Raw genomic sequence first — 17,086 nt, 5'->3', positions numbered from 1 at the left:
ATTATAAGATAGAAATTGATAGAACTGAAAGATATATACATATACGCGTTTAAGAAATGACAGTGTCAAACGACTATCGCGACAGCCACCCGGCCTTACGGTATGGTTGGCTTCGAACCATCCCGCCCGCAAAGGGTTAAAGCAAGAAACGAGAAATAGTGACAACCTCATATGTACAATAATGGATAATTATTGGGCTGTCCCATAAGTCCTTGCCGTTTTCAACCAGTTTTATTTTTATTTTGCATTTATGAAAACTTAATTTGTATTGTATGATATAATCACCGTTGTCATTATCAATAACATTTAGCAATCTGCTCGACAAGTTTTGAATGCCTTTCTTCCAGAAAGGTTGGGGCTTGGATGCAAAAAAGTCACCAATATACATACTTTTTGAGGGTGGTATAATTGTAAAAATTCTTGCCCAGCAGATGTCGTTTAAGATCTCGGAATAAGTGAAAGTCCGATGGTGCAATGTCCGGGCTGCACGGTAGATGAGGTACAGTAGACCCTTCTAGCTCCTCGAGTTGCTCACGGCTCACGCGTCAACTTTGTGCAGTGAGGTCGAGCGTTATCATGAAGAAGCTAGACGGCGAGTCGTTTCAGCCGTTTTGTTCGCACGGCAACGTCTAGCTCGCGGAACTGGATCCTGTAAAGGTTGGCGTTGATCGTCTGGTTAAACTTCAGGAATTCCCAGAAGAGCATTCCCTGCGAGTTCCGAAGACCGAGAGCATCAACTTCCAACTGGGGCTGGACTGGCGAGACTTCGCCGCGAGAAAGCCAAAAGGCGTGGCGTGTGTCATTTTCGTAATGTACCCAGCTTTCATCCCCAGTGATAATTTCCTTAAGAAAGTCCTGCCGATGCTGGCGGAGCAACAAACTTTGGCAAATGCTGACACGAGCGGCCCGCTTATGATCGGTGAACGCGTGAGGTGTCCATTGCGACATTATTTTGCGGTGGCCCATCGAGTTAAGGTGGTTGTCGATGGTTGTATGGGATTACCGAAGAGCATTCTCCAAATCTTGCGCGCTGGTATCTGAGTGCAGCTCGAGTTCGCCGCGTAGATCGTCTTCGTTGAAGGTAGTTGGCCGGCCAAAACGGGGTTGGTTTTCACACCTTAACCCTCCGAGCACGGAAACATGTTCACCGGTCCCTATGTCATTTCTGACCCCATACCGATATTCTACTACTATACAGCGACGGCGAGGCTCGAGCTCGAGGCCCTCACCGACACTGTACTAACCCAGTGCCAGTATGGCTCGAGCTCGAGCCACCGTCACCATGTATACAATGTAATGAATAGCTGGTTCCACATTACATTTGGATTTTCGTGATTCTTATTACACTAACTAGAATAAAAATCTCGTGAATTATAAAATAAATTATATTTATTAGTCAATACTTCTGTAGCGTCTTGGCCCGGTCGTTCGAATTAAACAAACATCGGTCGCTATGCGATTTACACAACAGCTCCGTCACTGCGTGCGTGTCGCTCTCGAGACCGTGTGTCCCCACTCCTGACTCTGTCACTGTATGCATGTCGCTCTCGCGAACAGGTGACCCAGGGACCGTGCTCGAAGGGTTAATATCGCCCTCATCAACAAGCGCTTATACAAGAAGCGTACCGCCCGATAGCTACTAGTGTACCTGGTCCGAATGTAGCGTTAATCTTTTTAGCCGTCTCCGTCGAAAAGGTGCTAAGCTGGTATTCATACAACATAATAGCTCACAGTTGAGGTTGCTTCATTTTTGTTCTCTATTAATCTCCCTGTTACGCCCGCGCCAATTTATACCCGTTACGCAAAAGGTTCGCGCACATACTCGCACATTCTGGAAACTTCTCGGGCCTGCTTCGATTTAAAGACGAAAACGTTCGAAAACCAAAGAACCTGGCAAGGACTTATGGGACTGCCTAATATTTGAAGTCAGTATAAATAAAGAAATAACTTATTCTCTATATGCGATAAATATAAAAACAGAAGTTCCTTATTTTACATACATATAACTGACGAATTGTCCATTTCATACATACAGACTTTATATTGCAGTTCCGTGTTTCAAATTAACGATAACTACCGCATGTTAGTTGAAAAAGAAAACGTTGCAAAGTTTTATTTTTTTAGATTATTGCATTTTCATCGCGGTGAACGTTACCATTATACGTTTGCATCACTGGAGCTGGAAACCATGTATCAAATGAAACAGTTACGAAACTTGTTCGCAATACGTTCACAAAACTTTCCATCCGATCATTCACCGGAAAACAAAATAATGAGGTGGCATAACAAATTTTTCGAAACTTTTCCCATTTATCACCACCTAGCCGTACATAGTACGTATACATATGTACTCACTTTGCATACTACATATCGTACACGATAGTTCGTACCTAAATTTCATTCTGAATATTTCAGGGTGCAAAGACGTTAGGGTCTAGTGTTAGGCTATAATGCTTATACTGCGAATGCTTTTTATATATTTTTATATGTTTTTATGTATTTTATTTTATTTATTTGTATGTCTATATGTTAACTGAAAATCAATACTTCATTTTGTACAGATAAATTTTATTTAAAACTTTATGAGCGAATACCAAGAGGTTGGGAGGGGGGTATCGATTCAATCATTTTTATGCACGGGTTATTACGTTATTATTCATTGTATACAAATTAATAAGAATATCAACGATTCTGTTATGTAGTTACAAAACTGGTGTATTTAAATTTAAGGGAGGATTGTCCAATGCGTATGTCATCAATAAATAAGAAACAAAAATTCAAGTATAAATAAATAAGAAATTTACTGCAAAATTCAGTTACATCTTGGTAAGATGTTTTATTATTATTATCATTTGACAGCTTTACGTGTTACAAATATTTAAACAATAATACGTGATTGTTGTTAATTTTCAATCAATTTTTGTGATTGACAACAATCTATAAATACTTTTTTATAACATTTACACAATAGATTTTTATACAACAGTTTACTTTCACTATTTCAATGATATGAATTAAATAGTTATCTAATATTAATTCGGTAACTGTTTAATTTTTTAGTTAAAGTGTTCAATGATTTGTGGATCGTAACCTACCTTCAATTTGAACGAGTTATTAATACTGAAGCGAGCCTGAGTTTGAAACTTGGTTCATTATTGCTCAAACAAATCGATTTCATGTGCAAAAAGTTAAATTGTAAGAATACACGGTGTGTAATATTTTATTGATAAAAGAATGTAAATAACAAATTACTTACTTATTTAATCCGTCCAAATTGAGTATACCAATCTCCCCGAAGAAGTCGCCAGCTTTCATAGTAGTCAGAACTCTGCCCGTTTCGCTGATCACCTCCAAGATTCCATCCGCTATTATAAACATTTCCCTGGCTACTTCGCCCTTCCGACATATTGAATCGCCAGGTGTGAATATATAAGCCTTCATTTTTAAGACGAGGTCATGTAGAAACTCGGGTTGACATTCCTGAAAACAGAAAAAATACAGATTTCAAATTAATCTCTTTGGTTTCGATTTTATCTTAAGAAATTCTTCATACGGTTGCGATTTACTTTTTTTCTCCATGTCCTCATTCGACGCGTTGAAACATATTTATGAGCATATGTTTACATAGTATTCCTTATTATTTAAAAAAAAAGTTTATTTATGGATTGCAGTAGTAGAATTCAGTGGGAAATGTGGAAATTGTATATTATGATTGTTAAATAAAAGTCTATAAAACTACTTCTACAAGTCTTATAAAATTGAAAAAGGAATGAAATACATTTCTGTTATTCTCCTTTTTATATGTATAAAAGCTTAGATGGGACAATTAGACTATCCAGGAAGAACAAATCCATGTTGTAATAATGACTGCAGAAAATTTCATATAAAAAATGTTCAAATACTCCATTCCCTAATGAAGGTAATTAATTCGTTCAATGAATTAAAAAAATAAATGTACGCAATAGTTGTTTCAGATTTATAAAATTTAATAAATGTTTCAAGGAGACTTCTAGTTAGTATACAAAATGAGTTATAATTCTGCATTAACTATTATAACCCAAACTGAAAAATAACTCTCATGAATACATTTATTTCTCATTTCAACTATTTCCCTCCATTGATGTGAATATTACCAACGTGATAGAATTTTTTTTTTTGACACTTAGTCGTGGAATGGCAGACAGGCTAACAATACATTTTTTATTCATTTCCTGTGGAAAATGCGCCTATAGCTGTAACTTTTTCGCTCCGTCATCACATATGTCTCTGAATTTTGTAAAACTCTTTTCAGTCCGGAAAAGTCAAACGCTTCTACCTGGCATGTGCACTAGGGTGGAGAAAACTATATCGGCAGAATTTTTTTCTATTATTCATGACATTTGACAGTGGACGAAAGTTGTCTTTTGCAGTAGTAGGTATTTCAGCTGTCAAAATCTGAACTTGGTGAACAAATTTTGTAAAGTGCCGTAAGCCAAATAAAAATCACAATTTTTACTGCTTTTATAAATTTGTAGTGATTTTTTCAGTAATTTATTTTTTGATTTCACCATAATTTTGAACGAACCAGATTTGGGTGTAGACAAATGGAAACTATCATTCCACACTATTTCTTTATTTCCTCATTTATACATATTGTGAACAACATTATCGTACGTATTTTTGACCAAAAATTTAAATTTTCTCCGTAGTTTAATTTAATTTTAAAAGGAATCAATTTTCAACCTTAATACTACAAAAAAATCAACAGATGCAAAATTTTGAAATGCATGTTCAAAAAACAAAAGACTGAAATTTGAAAGTTCATGCGGCATCTCAACAATTTTTTTACAGAAACTAGCTTTTGCAGACTTAATCGGGAAAATCAAAGCAATATTTGTACAATATTTTGAGTATTAGAGAAGGAAAAATTTTTATTTTTTCGTTCTACCCAAATGTATAGGTCGTCTTGCTATTGAAAGCATTTCACGAGCAACAAATTAATGGGGGTTTTCAAAATTGGGTTCCATTTATTTTATGCACAATGTGCGCTTTTGGTTTTGAAACGCGCTAAATATATAAACAGTTAAACATATAGTCTGTTTTATTTTAAATATAGTTTAGTTTTTTTAGCTTTTTAAGCAAATCATTGTATTATTGCGAACAATGTAAATAATACACAAGAGAATGCCTATAAATAATAGGAATCATTTAAACAATTAAAATGTTATTATTAAAATAAATATTACTACTTATGTATTCACCAATTTCGTTAAAACTGCAAATAATACATTATAATAGAAACCACAAACAGTAAAAATAATAAATAAGAAAAATAACAAATAATATAACAATTTTTTTGAAAATAAATATTAATGTGAAATTTCTTTTAAATAATGTCCAACACTCGTTTAACCCCAGGAACCACTTTAAAGTCTCCGAAGTCGTCCAACGAGTCCCTCAGTAGTTCTCTACCTCACGGTTCGCTACTTCAACATTTTCCTCTTTCGGGACACAAATATTTACATAATATTGAGGAAGATCTTCAAATGTATTAAAAGTAATACATCAAAGTTTGAACATTATTCTCTTTCACCTCGTACAGGTATGCCTCATGAATACAAGATATCAGTAATTAATACTAGAAACTAGAACTACCGATAATAAACGTACATCTCTGTCTATCGGATCGGTAAACATGACAAACTTTTGAAAATATACAGATTTATAAATTAACTAATTTCTTCACTTTCGTATTGCAATAAAAGTTGTGAAAGATCTGAGAAAATGCATTGTTGTAACACTTCGATACATTATTATAAGAACTAATCATGCTGACTGCTTTGGTAGATCTAGTGTTAACTTCCGCGCAACCTAATAATGCGTATCTTCTTTATTGCTGCGAAGAAACATTTACTTTACTCGAATGACGATAGATTCCACGTAATACATAGAGTGAATTCAAGTATATTAACCGGTGTCATCGCGTACGCAAAGTGACTGAAATTAGTAACCCTCTTATTGATTCCTTCACGCCGACCTTGTGGCTTCTATCCTCGTGAGCAATATTGAGAGGGAGGATGCATCCAGTGCATATCAACAGATGCCTCTCATCGTCAAAGGTATACAAAGGCATACGCAACCACATTTGCTATTAATATAAATAAATAGTTGAAAGCAGGACATCCTGTTGAGGAGTAATTATTTTATTTATGTATGTTTTTATGACTATGTATTTTATTTTATTTTGTTAAGAAGTGTGTCTAGTAAGTTTTTGTCTTATGTACAACCGTTGAAATTACTCGGGACTGTAGCAGTAGGTTCTCTTTTGTCCAAGTGTGTACTGCGCCATGCGGTGCGTCCAGTTGTACCTTGTATTATTAGAACTGTAGTCAGTGCAATGTTCTCTATATGTATAGTGTTTATTATTGTTCAAATATATACACTATTTTACTAATATTGGAACTGATAATGTTGGATATTTTCTTCTGGAATAAATATAACAAAACAACACATCCGTTTTTCGTTTCTTTCAAACTTTCAAGCATACTTGTGTTTGGTATTTTCCCTCTGCCAGCCATTACCTACTTGAACGATTATACTCGTAATGTTGATTAAATATTTTTCACCCCTCTCGGTACTATAAACTCCTAACATCTTAGACCTTTTTAAATTTGTAGTAAATGAATCTTTTTATTAGACTGTGAGGGTTTACTGAAATTCAAATATTTATGTAGTTATTTATAGAAAACAAAATTAAATAGACTGAACTGTCCAGTGAATGAACATCCCCCAATGAATAAACATTATATTGAAAAACGAGTAAATGTCGTTATTAAAATAAACACATGATTAAATATTGATTTTATTCAATCTGTATTTTGTCTTTTTAATCGAATTAAATACATTTTTCCAATTTTTCAAACTGAATCCTAATTATCATGTTCCAAATGTTTATTAATATTGTTATCATATAAAATTTGACTTTAATAATTACAAAATCTCTTAAGTGTTCATTCATTGGTGCGTGTACACCCTAGACTCTAGAATTATATTTATCATATTAAAGATTCTATTAGGTTGCAAATAATATGAAAACTTCATTACAACGTATTCAACCCTTTAATCCACTGATTACCAAAACAATCCTGGATGCGATAAATACATAAAATTCGCTGTTTACTTCTTATTATTTACGTCACAAATTTTTGGCAACGTTCAATAATTTGTACAATCGTAAATTCTCGTTCTCTGTGTAAATAAATAAAATTTTCCGAAGACATGTAATTTATCTCTACCCAATTTCTTTTAGTAATTGCCATTCGCGCCAGTTTTCGTGCCTGGAATGATAATAAATCTTAGGGCGCGTTTTAAAATGAATTTCTTCTTTTCTTTCGATGCCTTTCGTTTCTCGCTTCTGCTGATAACGGCGCGGGATCGCCGTCTGGATAATGGAAATTCTTCGGATATTATTTTCACGATGATATCTGATATTCTCTTTCCTCCGGGCGAAAGATCCTCTCTCCAATCTTCCGTTCGAGATTCTTTTCGTGTCATCCGCGGTTGCCCCGACCGCGGCGGTCGTCTCCTGCCTACCAGGGGGCACGCTTTCTCACGCTCGTAATAAACGGGGCACGAGTTTTGCAGCGGACGTACCTACTCGAACATCTGAAAAAAATTGTGGTCCACGACGATCTTCGAACATCAGTTATCCTCGATGTCAGCTGTTCTCTGAATTGAACGAGGACCAATCTTATATCGTTTTTCTTACACGTTCAACTTCGTTGAAACGTGTCGAGTGCTTCTAGTGCTCTTGGACTCATTCAGTGACTAGTGAACACATTATCAACCGGATGCTATTTAACAAGTTTACTAGATCCAACTATCAACAGCCAAAGAACTATTATGAAATATTTCAATCACAGTAACAAATTACATTCATAAAAAATAGCAAGAATTCTAATAAAATAGGGTATCAATTTCTTTTTAACCCTGATCTAAGGGAAAATTAACATGCTTTTTATCTATAAGCACTGAAATTCAAAAGGCTACTAATAGGTCAGTAAAGTGTTAAAATGGACAACAAACAGAGTTGGATTTATATCATTTCAAGTAATAATTAAATATCTTTAGGTAAATAATTTTAAGAAAACGAAGAAAATAGATATTTGTTGTTTAACCCAATCTAAATAATTTATTTATAACAATACAGTTACTTACACATGTAGCTCTAATTATTACTTGCCACTTCTTATGCACTACTTGTAAAATAACAAGTTTTTTAATAAATAGAGTGAATAATGATACATTAAAAATACTGAAGAGTAATAATTAAAGAATAAATTTATTATTATTCATTTAATATGGAACTTAATATACAACCTATAGGAATAAACAAATCTGTACTTCGTTTCAGTTCCTGTGAATTAATCTAGCGACCAATTTTGCATAATTAGTCTGGTAACCGTATTTAACCTTTATTCTGTTCAAATGACAATATCTCTCTAAAAGAATTATTCAGAGAACTCGTAGATATTCGAATAATTTTATGAACTCGATCTATGCAATAAAATATCAAATGTCCAGTTGAATTAAATACAACAGTACTAGATACTTAGCTGTTATTGTCAAACTAAAAAGTAAAGTGAGTATCCTCGATTTAAAAAAGATAAATACAAATCACAAAATTAAATTTTACAAGATTTACAGTAATTTAATATGCACATTTAAAGTATAATGTCCATAAATTTACTATATTCTTTACTATATTACGTGGATAAATTTTCAAAAAGCAACCGCATCTGATAACCCAGATCTTGATATACATATGTTATCAAGATCATCTTCACAAGTAACCTTCAAAAGGTATATGTAAACCGCGGATTATTGGTTATTAAACAGTTATGAACAACAGAAACACTTAAACTTCCTCTAACTAATTCCGATCAGTATAATGCTTCAAAATTGATGAAAGACAGTTTAAGAAGAAAATAATTCGGAGTTGGTTGGAGACAGTTCAAGAAAAATGGTATCGTTATTATCACCTCGGATTTTTGGCGGAATCCAACAATGATGTACGCAAGTATGTATACTACCAGTTTGTTTTTTAACTAGCTCTAACTAACTCAGACCTGTATAATGCTTTGAACAGCACTTTTTTTGCTTTTTACCTAGCTCTAACCAACTCAGATCAGTATAATGCTTTGAACAACTATTTTTTAAACATACTACGGTACCTACAAAAGTGCAGATTTTAGGAAAATTGCGGTACGTTTTTCAATCTATCCTTGTTAATAACTTTTTAATAACCAATGATCGGCGATTTAAACCTTTTAAAGGTTACTCGAAACGGTAATCTTCATAACACATATTAAAGTCAGGGTCATCGGGGGTGGGTGCTTTTCTGAAGTACAACCCATTACGTTTATAATACACATAGTATAATAGATCATTTTAACTACGGCTAATTATATACATCATCTATTTTGAAAGTCGCAAAAACGTAATTTTTACTAAATTTACAGTTTGGTTAATTTTATTTTCTTCTCTTCTTCCCGTAGTTCTTTGGTTTCATTTTTTTTTAACATTCCGCTTTCTGATATCGTTACCATTATGAAATTCGAGTATATGATTACAAAATAATTTTAAAAAGGAAAACATCCGTGTATTTAAGTTATACATAGCTTTATGGTAATTTTGTAGTTACTTAAGTTAAACCATAAAGGAAGTTGCGCGTATGATATCTTAACTCGGGGAGACTAAGCCCTAGAAAATGGAATTAATCAGAAACGAAAGTGGGTTCATACGATATGCATGAGCGTACCTACAAAAATGCATTTGCCAGCGGAGACCATGAAAAAGTACGTTCCTTGCGTTTCTAGAAAAGCTATAACACGTATAAACTGGTTTTCCGAATAAAACAAGTTGCTGCAATCGGTCGAGAGTAGATACTCAGGCTATTAAATAATATTTCATACTTTTTCAAGCATGTGATTCACGTATTACAGAATTTCTTGATTTTTTGTTACAGTTCTATTGACATTTACGTTTACTTTTAATACCTACAGAATGGTTTTCTAAAAATTAAAAATTACTAATAATGGTTTTTATGGAAGTAATGGAATCTTTGGAATTCCTTGAACCTATCTTTTAGTCAATTAGTCAATTATTCAATACCTTATCAAGGTAACATCCCCTATGATCTATATTAATATATTTGGAAATGCTGCTGTTTCGAGAAAAAAAGATTTGAATGATTTTATTTTATATAAATTTTTATATTCTATATAGAACGCGCGTATGTCAAGGTTAATTTATTGATATTAAATAAATAACTCAGAGAAAAAGATGAGCATATTTATATATGGCACCTTTCCTGTAACAAACGTTTCTTTTACAATATAAAGTAATGAAATGATAATAAGGTACTATCAAGAAAACCTGTAACTTTATTATAAAATCATAAGAAAATCAATCTTCTTTTCTGTTCAACGGGAAAATAGCTTAATATTCAAATTGGTAATTGAAAGTATTCGCAATTAATTACTGTTTCATATCGAAATCTAGTATTGCATATGGAACAGAGGGTTCATTTGTACTTCCTGTGTTAGATAGGAACTTGTGATACGCTACGAAATTGAGAAGCAAACTAGAGAGTAGATATTGTATTTACGTCCGAAGTTAATTGAATCAGCGGCTGGTACGAGACGATTGAATCCGTGATCTGTCATTGCCCAAGGCTGAATAGATTTCATGTTAAATCGATTTCGCAGTTTGGCTAGTTTATTCTAAAAGTCAAAGGTCACAGGACGACAGTTCTACACCATTTGATTTTCTAATTAATTTTAGCAGTGTCTGTCCTATGAACTGTCTTCTTCTATCAATTTAGTAAGGTCTCCTCTGGTCTTTGATCTTCGTTCATATGCAGTTGTGTTTATTTGTTTTTAAATATTGATATTCCACGAGTTATAAGCTTCCGTCGAAAGTCAATATTGGTTTCACACAAACTTATTTACAATAAATTACTGACGAAAACGTGTTAAAAGTGACGTATAAAAAATTCCAATAAACAAATCTAGTATATTCCATGCATAATAAATTAAAACTTTTTCCAAAAAATAAATTGTGTACAATTTCTGTGTTCTACACATCCTAGTTTAAAATATATTCACCTACGTTTGTTCTGATATAAATTGTAATTCTTAAATCTGACTAACGTTAAATAATAAAATTGATAAAATCCGTCGTACGTGGAAAGTGGGCAGATACTTTTGTGAATAATTGTAGCTCATATATACACAATAGGATTCATCAAAACAAGATATAGTTGCACAGAATTATCAGCAAATTCTTAAATGTATCTGCAAACTTTTCTGTCATGAATTCTGTGACAATGAGATTATTTGAAAGATACTGCAATTTTACTAAAATAATCGTAGTATTCCTTCCCGTTTTGTTAACACATTGCTAGCGGTATACTGTCTAATTTTAATGTAATGCAGCCTTAATACCTACTCACATTATCGGAAATTATATAATAAATACATGAATATATTCGAAACCGTGTAAAAAATTCATTAAACCGGTCCAAACATCAGTTCCATGCTGCAGGTTCTATATTGACCCCTGGGGGCATCCGCGTTATACTAACATATGTGTATTTTATTAAAAATTTATGAGTACACTTCATGATAATACCAGTACATATAGTGATATATGTGTCGGTGATTGTAAAAATAGTGTAAGTTAAAAAACGAAAAAAAAATAGAGCTTTTTCTTATTTTATTTTACATCTATTTACATTTTAATATTATGAAAAAATTTTCGAAACAATAAATATATGATTTATACCACTTTCTTCATCACTGGTACAAATTTCAGCGCTATATTCAACAGATTTCAACAGACAACCATTCCATGTACGACTGTCCATTCATTTCCGAATAAAAATATCTCATACGTTAACGCATAAGGTGCAGAAGACGTGAAAATTTGCTGTTTCTCGCCGTCAACGCTTCAAAGAACACAGATGCAGTTTCACGGCTCCTGTTAATAATGTGCTAAAAAAAGTACTCCAGTGATTTAATATTCCTTTATTCCTATTAATCTTTTAATTCCCACTGCAAGTATATATGACTACATACATATTTTAAATTACAAAATAAAGTATTATGGTCTGTTTTTCTAAATAAATGCAACAGCTTGCCGTGAACACGCACACTGTATATGATTGGCTGTAGCAGAGTCGTCTATCATTTGCGAAAGTTTCGCTTGAGCCATAGCATTTACCGTGACAAATCAAATTCCTTTTTCATCTATATTACTTGTCAAGATGTTTAACCAAATAGGTCTTGTACCTACAGTTCAAAGGGCGGATTTTGTACTCTAAACATTATCATCAGTAGAAGCACATCCATATCAGCAGAGAAGTAATACCTACATGTGTAAGATTTTTCGATCTTTATTTGTTTGCCAAGTTGGAACAAAATCGAAGACTATCAATTAAATGAGCCGATCACATGCCAGAGCGACTAACTCCACTTTTTTAATTTTGTTAAATTTTAGTGTCAAAACGCTTGATTGGTGCTTAACATTTTACATTTGAAATCAATTTTTTTTTGTCATTTTTTAGAAGTTAATCACTCTGGCAAATAAACAGCTCAAATGATGTTTCTTGTTAGTTAGGTCTATTTGTAAAAGTATAACAAACCTACTGCACCCCGATCCTCCTAAAAAAATAACAGGAACGCAAGAGCCTGTATTATCATCACTGAAGGTGCAGAAACATTAACACTTTTTTATGAAGTATACAAATGACATTTCCTGTAAATCGTTACTATGAGTTCGCGCAGAGAAAACTGCGATCAAATTTGCGCGACGACGTGTGAAATAGAAGATAAAAATTCAATTTCATCGTAAATATATTTTTTTCAGTATTCTGTGTTTCATGGTACTAGGTGTAACTGAGATGAATAATTAGATGAAGTTGACACACATATAATCATGAAAGAAACATGCCGAAATTGCATAGTCGGAAAAAACGAACAACTTTCATAAAAGGCCATTTATTATTTGGTTTGCTCCTCGACTACATAAAAGGAACTGACCGGGCTATAACTTCACGTTGGTATAAAACTGTTAATCATTTTTATTCTAAAAATGTGATTAAATGTAGCCTACTCGAAGACAAACTGACATTTTGTATGCAGACATCTACTATTTAGTAGATAATATTAAATAGAATTCAATATACACACTAGGTCGTTGCACGTGAAATAAGCGATTTTACTAATACGTATATTTGACGTAACTCTTATAAAGTTTTTAATGTGGCTCCTTTCTTTATTGCAAAATTGCACAGTGTACTATACTCGTTTCAAGGTACCATCTAACATTAATATGAATTCAATTATGTTAGAAACTGAAGTTAACTAAGCTAGAGAAGCAATCGGAGTTAAAGTCATTCAGACATTTAAGCCAAATACATAAATAAACTTTATAAAGATGCATACCAGTTTCAGCTAAAAAATACTATTTAGCGATGACAACATTAGATGGGAAGAAGGCAGCTGAAAGTGTCTGTGTAGAGTCATCTACAAATTTATTATAATAATTATGTAATGAATATAACAGAAATGTAACACTTGTTCTTTAATGAAAAACGTGTATAGAATCTATTTAATCTATCTTTGTTTAATAAAATTCGCAAAACGTTAAATATAATATCAAGTAACAACAATAGAACGATCATTCCATGTGCAATAATGTAATAGAATTTAATAGCAATACAAATAACGTCCGAATTCTTATTAAAAAATGTCTTACAGTTGTTCACTTCCTTTCATTTATAATTAAATATGAATTGATCCATCGTGTGATCGGCTGATCATCTGGAAGTTACATAACTACAGGCGTCACGAAGAGGACCCATTACATGGCTAGATGCCCCGGAGTCGTGAGGGAAGTCATGCTCTAATACACTGAATTGAACTGGAATTACCACTAAGGTGATCGATAAGGCCTCCGGATTGAGTGTACCTCGGTACCGATCTTATCCAGACCGAAGTGTCATCTCGGTCACATAAATGTGTTAGAACGACAAGTATCGAGAGAAATTAGTTTCTTAATCACAATTGGTCCGTGCGTAGGATATCCGGTATAGACTATTGTTCGATTGGAATTTAATTGTAACCGAATACATATTTAAGTTTTCGGTGAATAGGTAAAATAAATAAAAATACTTTAAATTGAAAATTCTTAAATAGCTCTGATAGGTGTATTGTACAGTGTAGTTATAAAAAAATGATATGTCGATTTACGGCTTTATCTTACAATTGGACAATTAAAACTTAAACAATCAAATCAGAATATAGTACATATAATGCAGAATGTATAATAAATTAAAAGTCAACATAACATGTCCTTTAATAATACCTTTATGAAAAATAGCTGTGACCTAGAAATATGGAAATTTTTAACCTTATATATATAGATATAATTGGGTTATTTCAAGCCAAATCGACTTCTCTCGAATTTTTAAGACTACTTTTACTGAATTTATACAAATATTATGAGGTTATAAATACATTGTAACATCGTATACGTAAGTAGTATTTAAGTTTCCTTTTATTGAATTTATAAAAATATTATTATTAATACATTTTACAAGCGCATATATAAGTAGTATTTACGGCAACTGTTATTATATTTATACAAATATTATTGTGATTTGTAAATTTTCCTACGATTTGTTCAACAAAAACAGTTAAATGGTATACACATATACATATGTATATGTGCATATACGTTTTATATTAATTAAATCACTATCTCGATCCCCATTTCTAACTTCATTTTGTCAAAAAAATAACAAAAAGCAACAAATAGTAATAGGTTCCGATGCGATTTTGAAACTTTTATAAAAAAAAGCGTGGACTAACTGCAAAATTGAGAAATTTGAATTTGTATGGTAGCTACCTTGTGGCAATCGGCGGAAGTAATTCTGGTGGTGACTTCCGGGATTAGATTAAGCAGTTTAAGATATAGTTCCACTTTCCGCCACCAGATGGCGACCATAAAAATGCAAATTACTCCATTTTACAGTTTACTCGTGGTTTTTGAGATTCAAATTTCTCGAGAAATTTAACTTTATATTTATTTTTAATAAGATTTTAACTAAACTTTTTATAGAACATATGGGATAGAGGTAGTGCTAGGCTTACATAACAGACAACGAATATACCATTTAACTGTTGTTTAATGAAAAATCATAAGAAATATTACAATTTACACTAGTATTTGTATTTAATAATAGTTGCCTTAAATGCGACATGTACATACAATTTTACAATATATTTATAACAATATTTGTATAAATTCAGTAAAAGTGGGCTTAAATATTGTTGCGTGGGTGCGGCATCATCTCCAATAATAACAAGAAAGCAGGATTTATAAAATGAATAATTATTTATTCTAGAGAAGGAGTACTTATTTTTGTCACGTCATTCTCTTTCAAAGGTCCAACCGTGACTCTACATTATCTATGTTGGGCGCCGTTACTAAAACGACGCCGTCAACCGAATTTCTCCCGCATTAACATTTCACAATACGTGTTATCTATCGGGTAATACGTAATATGTAATATTATGTAGATAACATACGGGGTGTCTCAACTAACTTGATCACTCACCTCGAATAATTACGTAACGGTATATTTTGTGGGTAAAGGCATTTCAGAGATTTCAAGGTCACCTTGATTTTTTTTAACGGGATGACCTGTTTCTTGTACCATAGATCGATAGTGTATCGAATTCTGAGTAAAAATGTGTCGACCTTCATACGTATAGCCTAAAGCTAATAGTTAATGAGATATTTACAAAATACTCACTGTAGAGATAGCACATTTTTACTCAAAATTCGACATACTATCGATCTGTGGTACAAAACATAGATCATTCCGTTAAAAAAAATCAAGGTGACCTTGAAATCTCTGAAATGCCTTCACCCACAAAAAGTACAGACTTTATAAGATGTGCCCCTTAATGCCATTTAAGTTCCATGTCTTAGAATTTTCATAAAGTGTATCGTTAAGTCATTATTCGAGGTGATTAATCAAGTTAGCTGAGACACCCTGTATATGTATATTATACATATACGGGGTGAACAACGAATCGTGATCAGTAAATATCGTTAGATGTTTTCTAATGTACAGAACGAAATGTTTACAAACAGTAGACAAGATCTCAACATCGGAACGCGTACAATGGAGTAGTATACGATACTCTTTGTAATATTACAGTTCGAATATTTCTTTAATCTTTTCTCGACCCAGATGAAAGAAAAAGTAACACATGTTATGTTATGATACTTACCGAATTCGTCTTGAAATCCTCTAACAGATAGGCGTAAACAAATTATAGTGTATTTGCAAAAAATTGAAGGTGACCTTGAAAAATCATGAAAAAAAACAGTTGACAACAAATTTGCTACAATCACGTTGAAGCTCTCTTGAAAACATGCTATACCTGATAAAAACATTTTCGATCGGACTGCTAATAACAGAGTAATATCTACTGATCATGATTCGTGGTTCACCCTATATAACAGTGTTATTTATCCATCGCAAGTAATTCCCTCTTCTGTAACTTATGAATCATCCGTAGGATCTTCAAAGATTTATAATATTTTCGTAAGGTTGTCATCGAATTTCCATTTCTGGCGGCATACGATAGACGTGTGTAATAAATTGCAGTATTCCTCTGTCGAATTCAATTTGTGTGTAGGCGGTAGAATGCAGGGGCACCTATGTTTGTTGTTTCTGAAAATTATATGAATTTGGAGAGGAAGAATCGTCGACGGCTCCGGTCGCTAAAAATGAACTCGAAATGAACTTGAAAATTTCCGTTTTTTTATACAATCGATATTTTCGAACATGTGACACGAAGTACCATAAGATGTTACACCTATTCTACACTCATCTGTGGACATAGATCAGGGCTATGCGTGCCGAATTATCAGGCGTGTCGGAATATTGGGTTTAACTGTACTTACGTCAATATACAGCAACTAGTATCTTTTCAAAACACAGTTTTCTTCAAAGAAAATTGTGAAC

At 32.9% G+C, this 17,086-nt stretch overlaps 1 protein-coding gene across 1 annotated transcript in view; it reads right to left on the bottom strand.

Moving 5' to 3' along the window:
* Positions 1–17,086, bottom strand: part of LOC107188754 — a 106,274-nt gene that overhangs the window by 10,560 nt on the left and 78,628 nt on the right. The window contains exon 4 of the mRNA XM_015577105.1: positions 3,257–3,480. Within this exon, the coding sequence (XP_015432591.1) occupies positions 3,257–3,480 (224 nt within the window). The remainder of the gene's footprint in view (positions 1–3,256; positions 3,481–17,086) is intronic.

This window comes from Dufourea novaeangliae, unplaced genomic scaffold (assembly GCF_001272555.1).
Source record: "Dufourea novaeangliae isolate 0120121106 unplaced genomic scaffold, ASM127255v1 scaffold108, whole genome shotgun sequence".
In the NCBI taxonomy this organism is placed as follows: Eukaryota; Metazoa; Arthropoda; class Insecta; order Hymenoptera; family Halictidae; genus Dufourea; species Dufourea novaeangliae.
The sequence above is the reverse complement of the archived record's forward strand: the minus strand, read 5'-3'. Positions and strand labels throughout refer to the sequence as shown.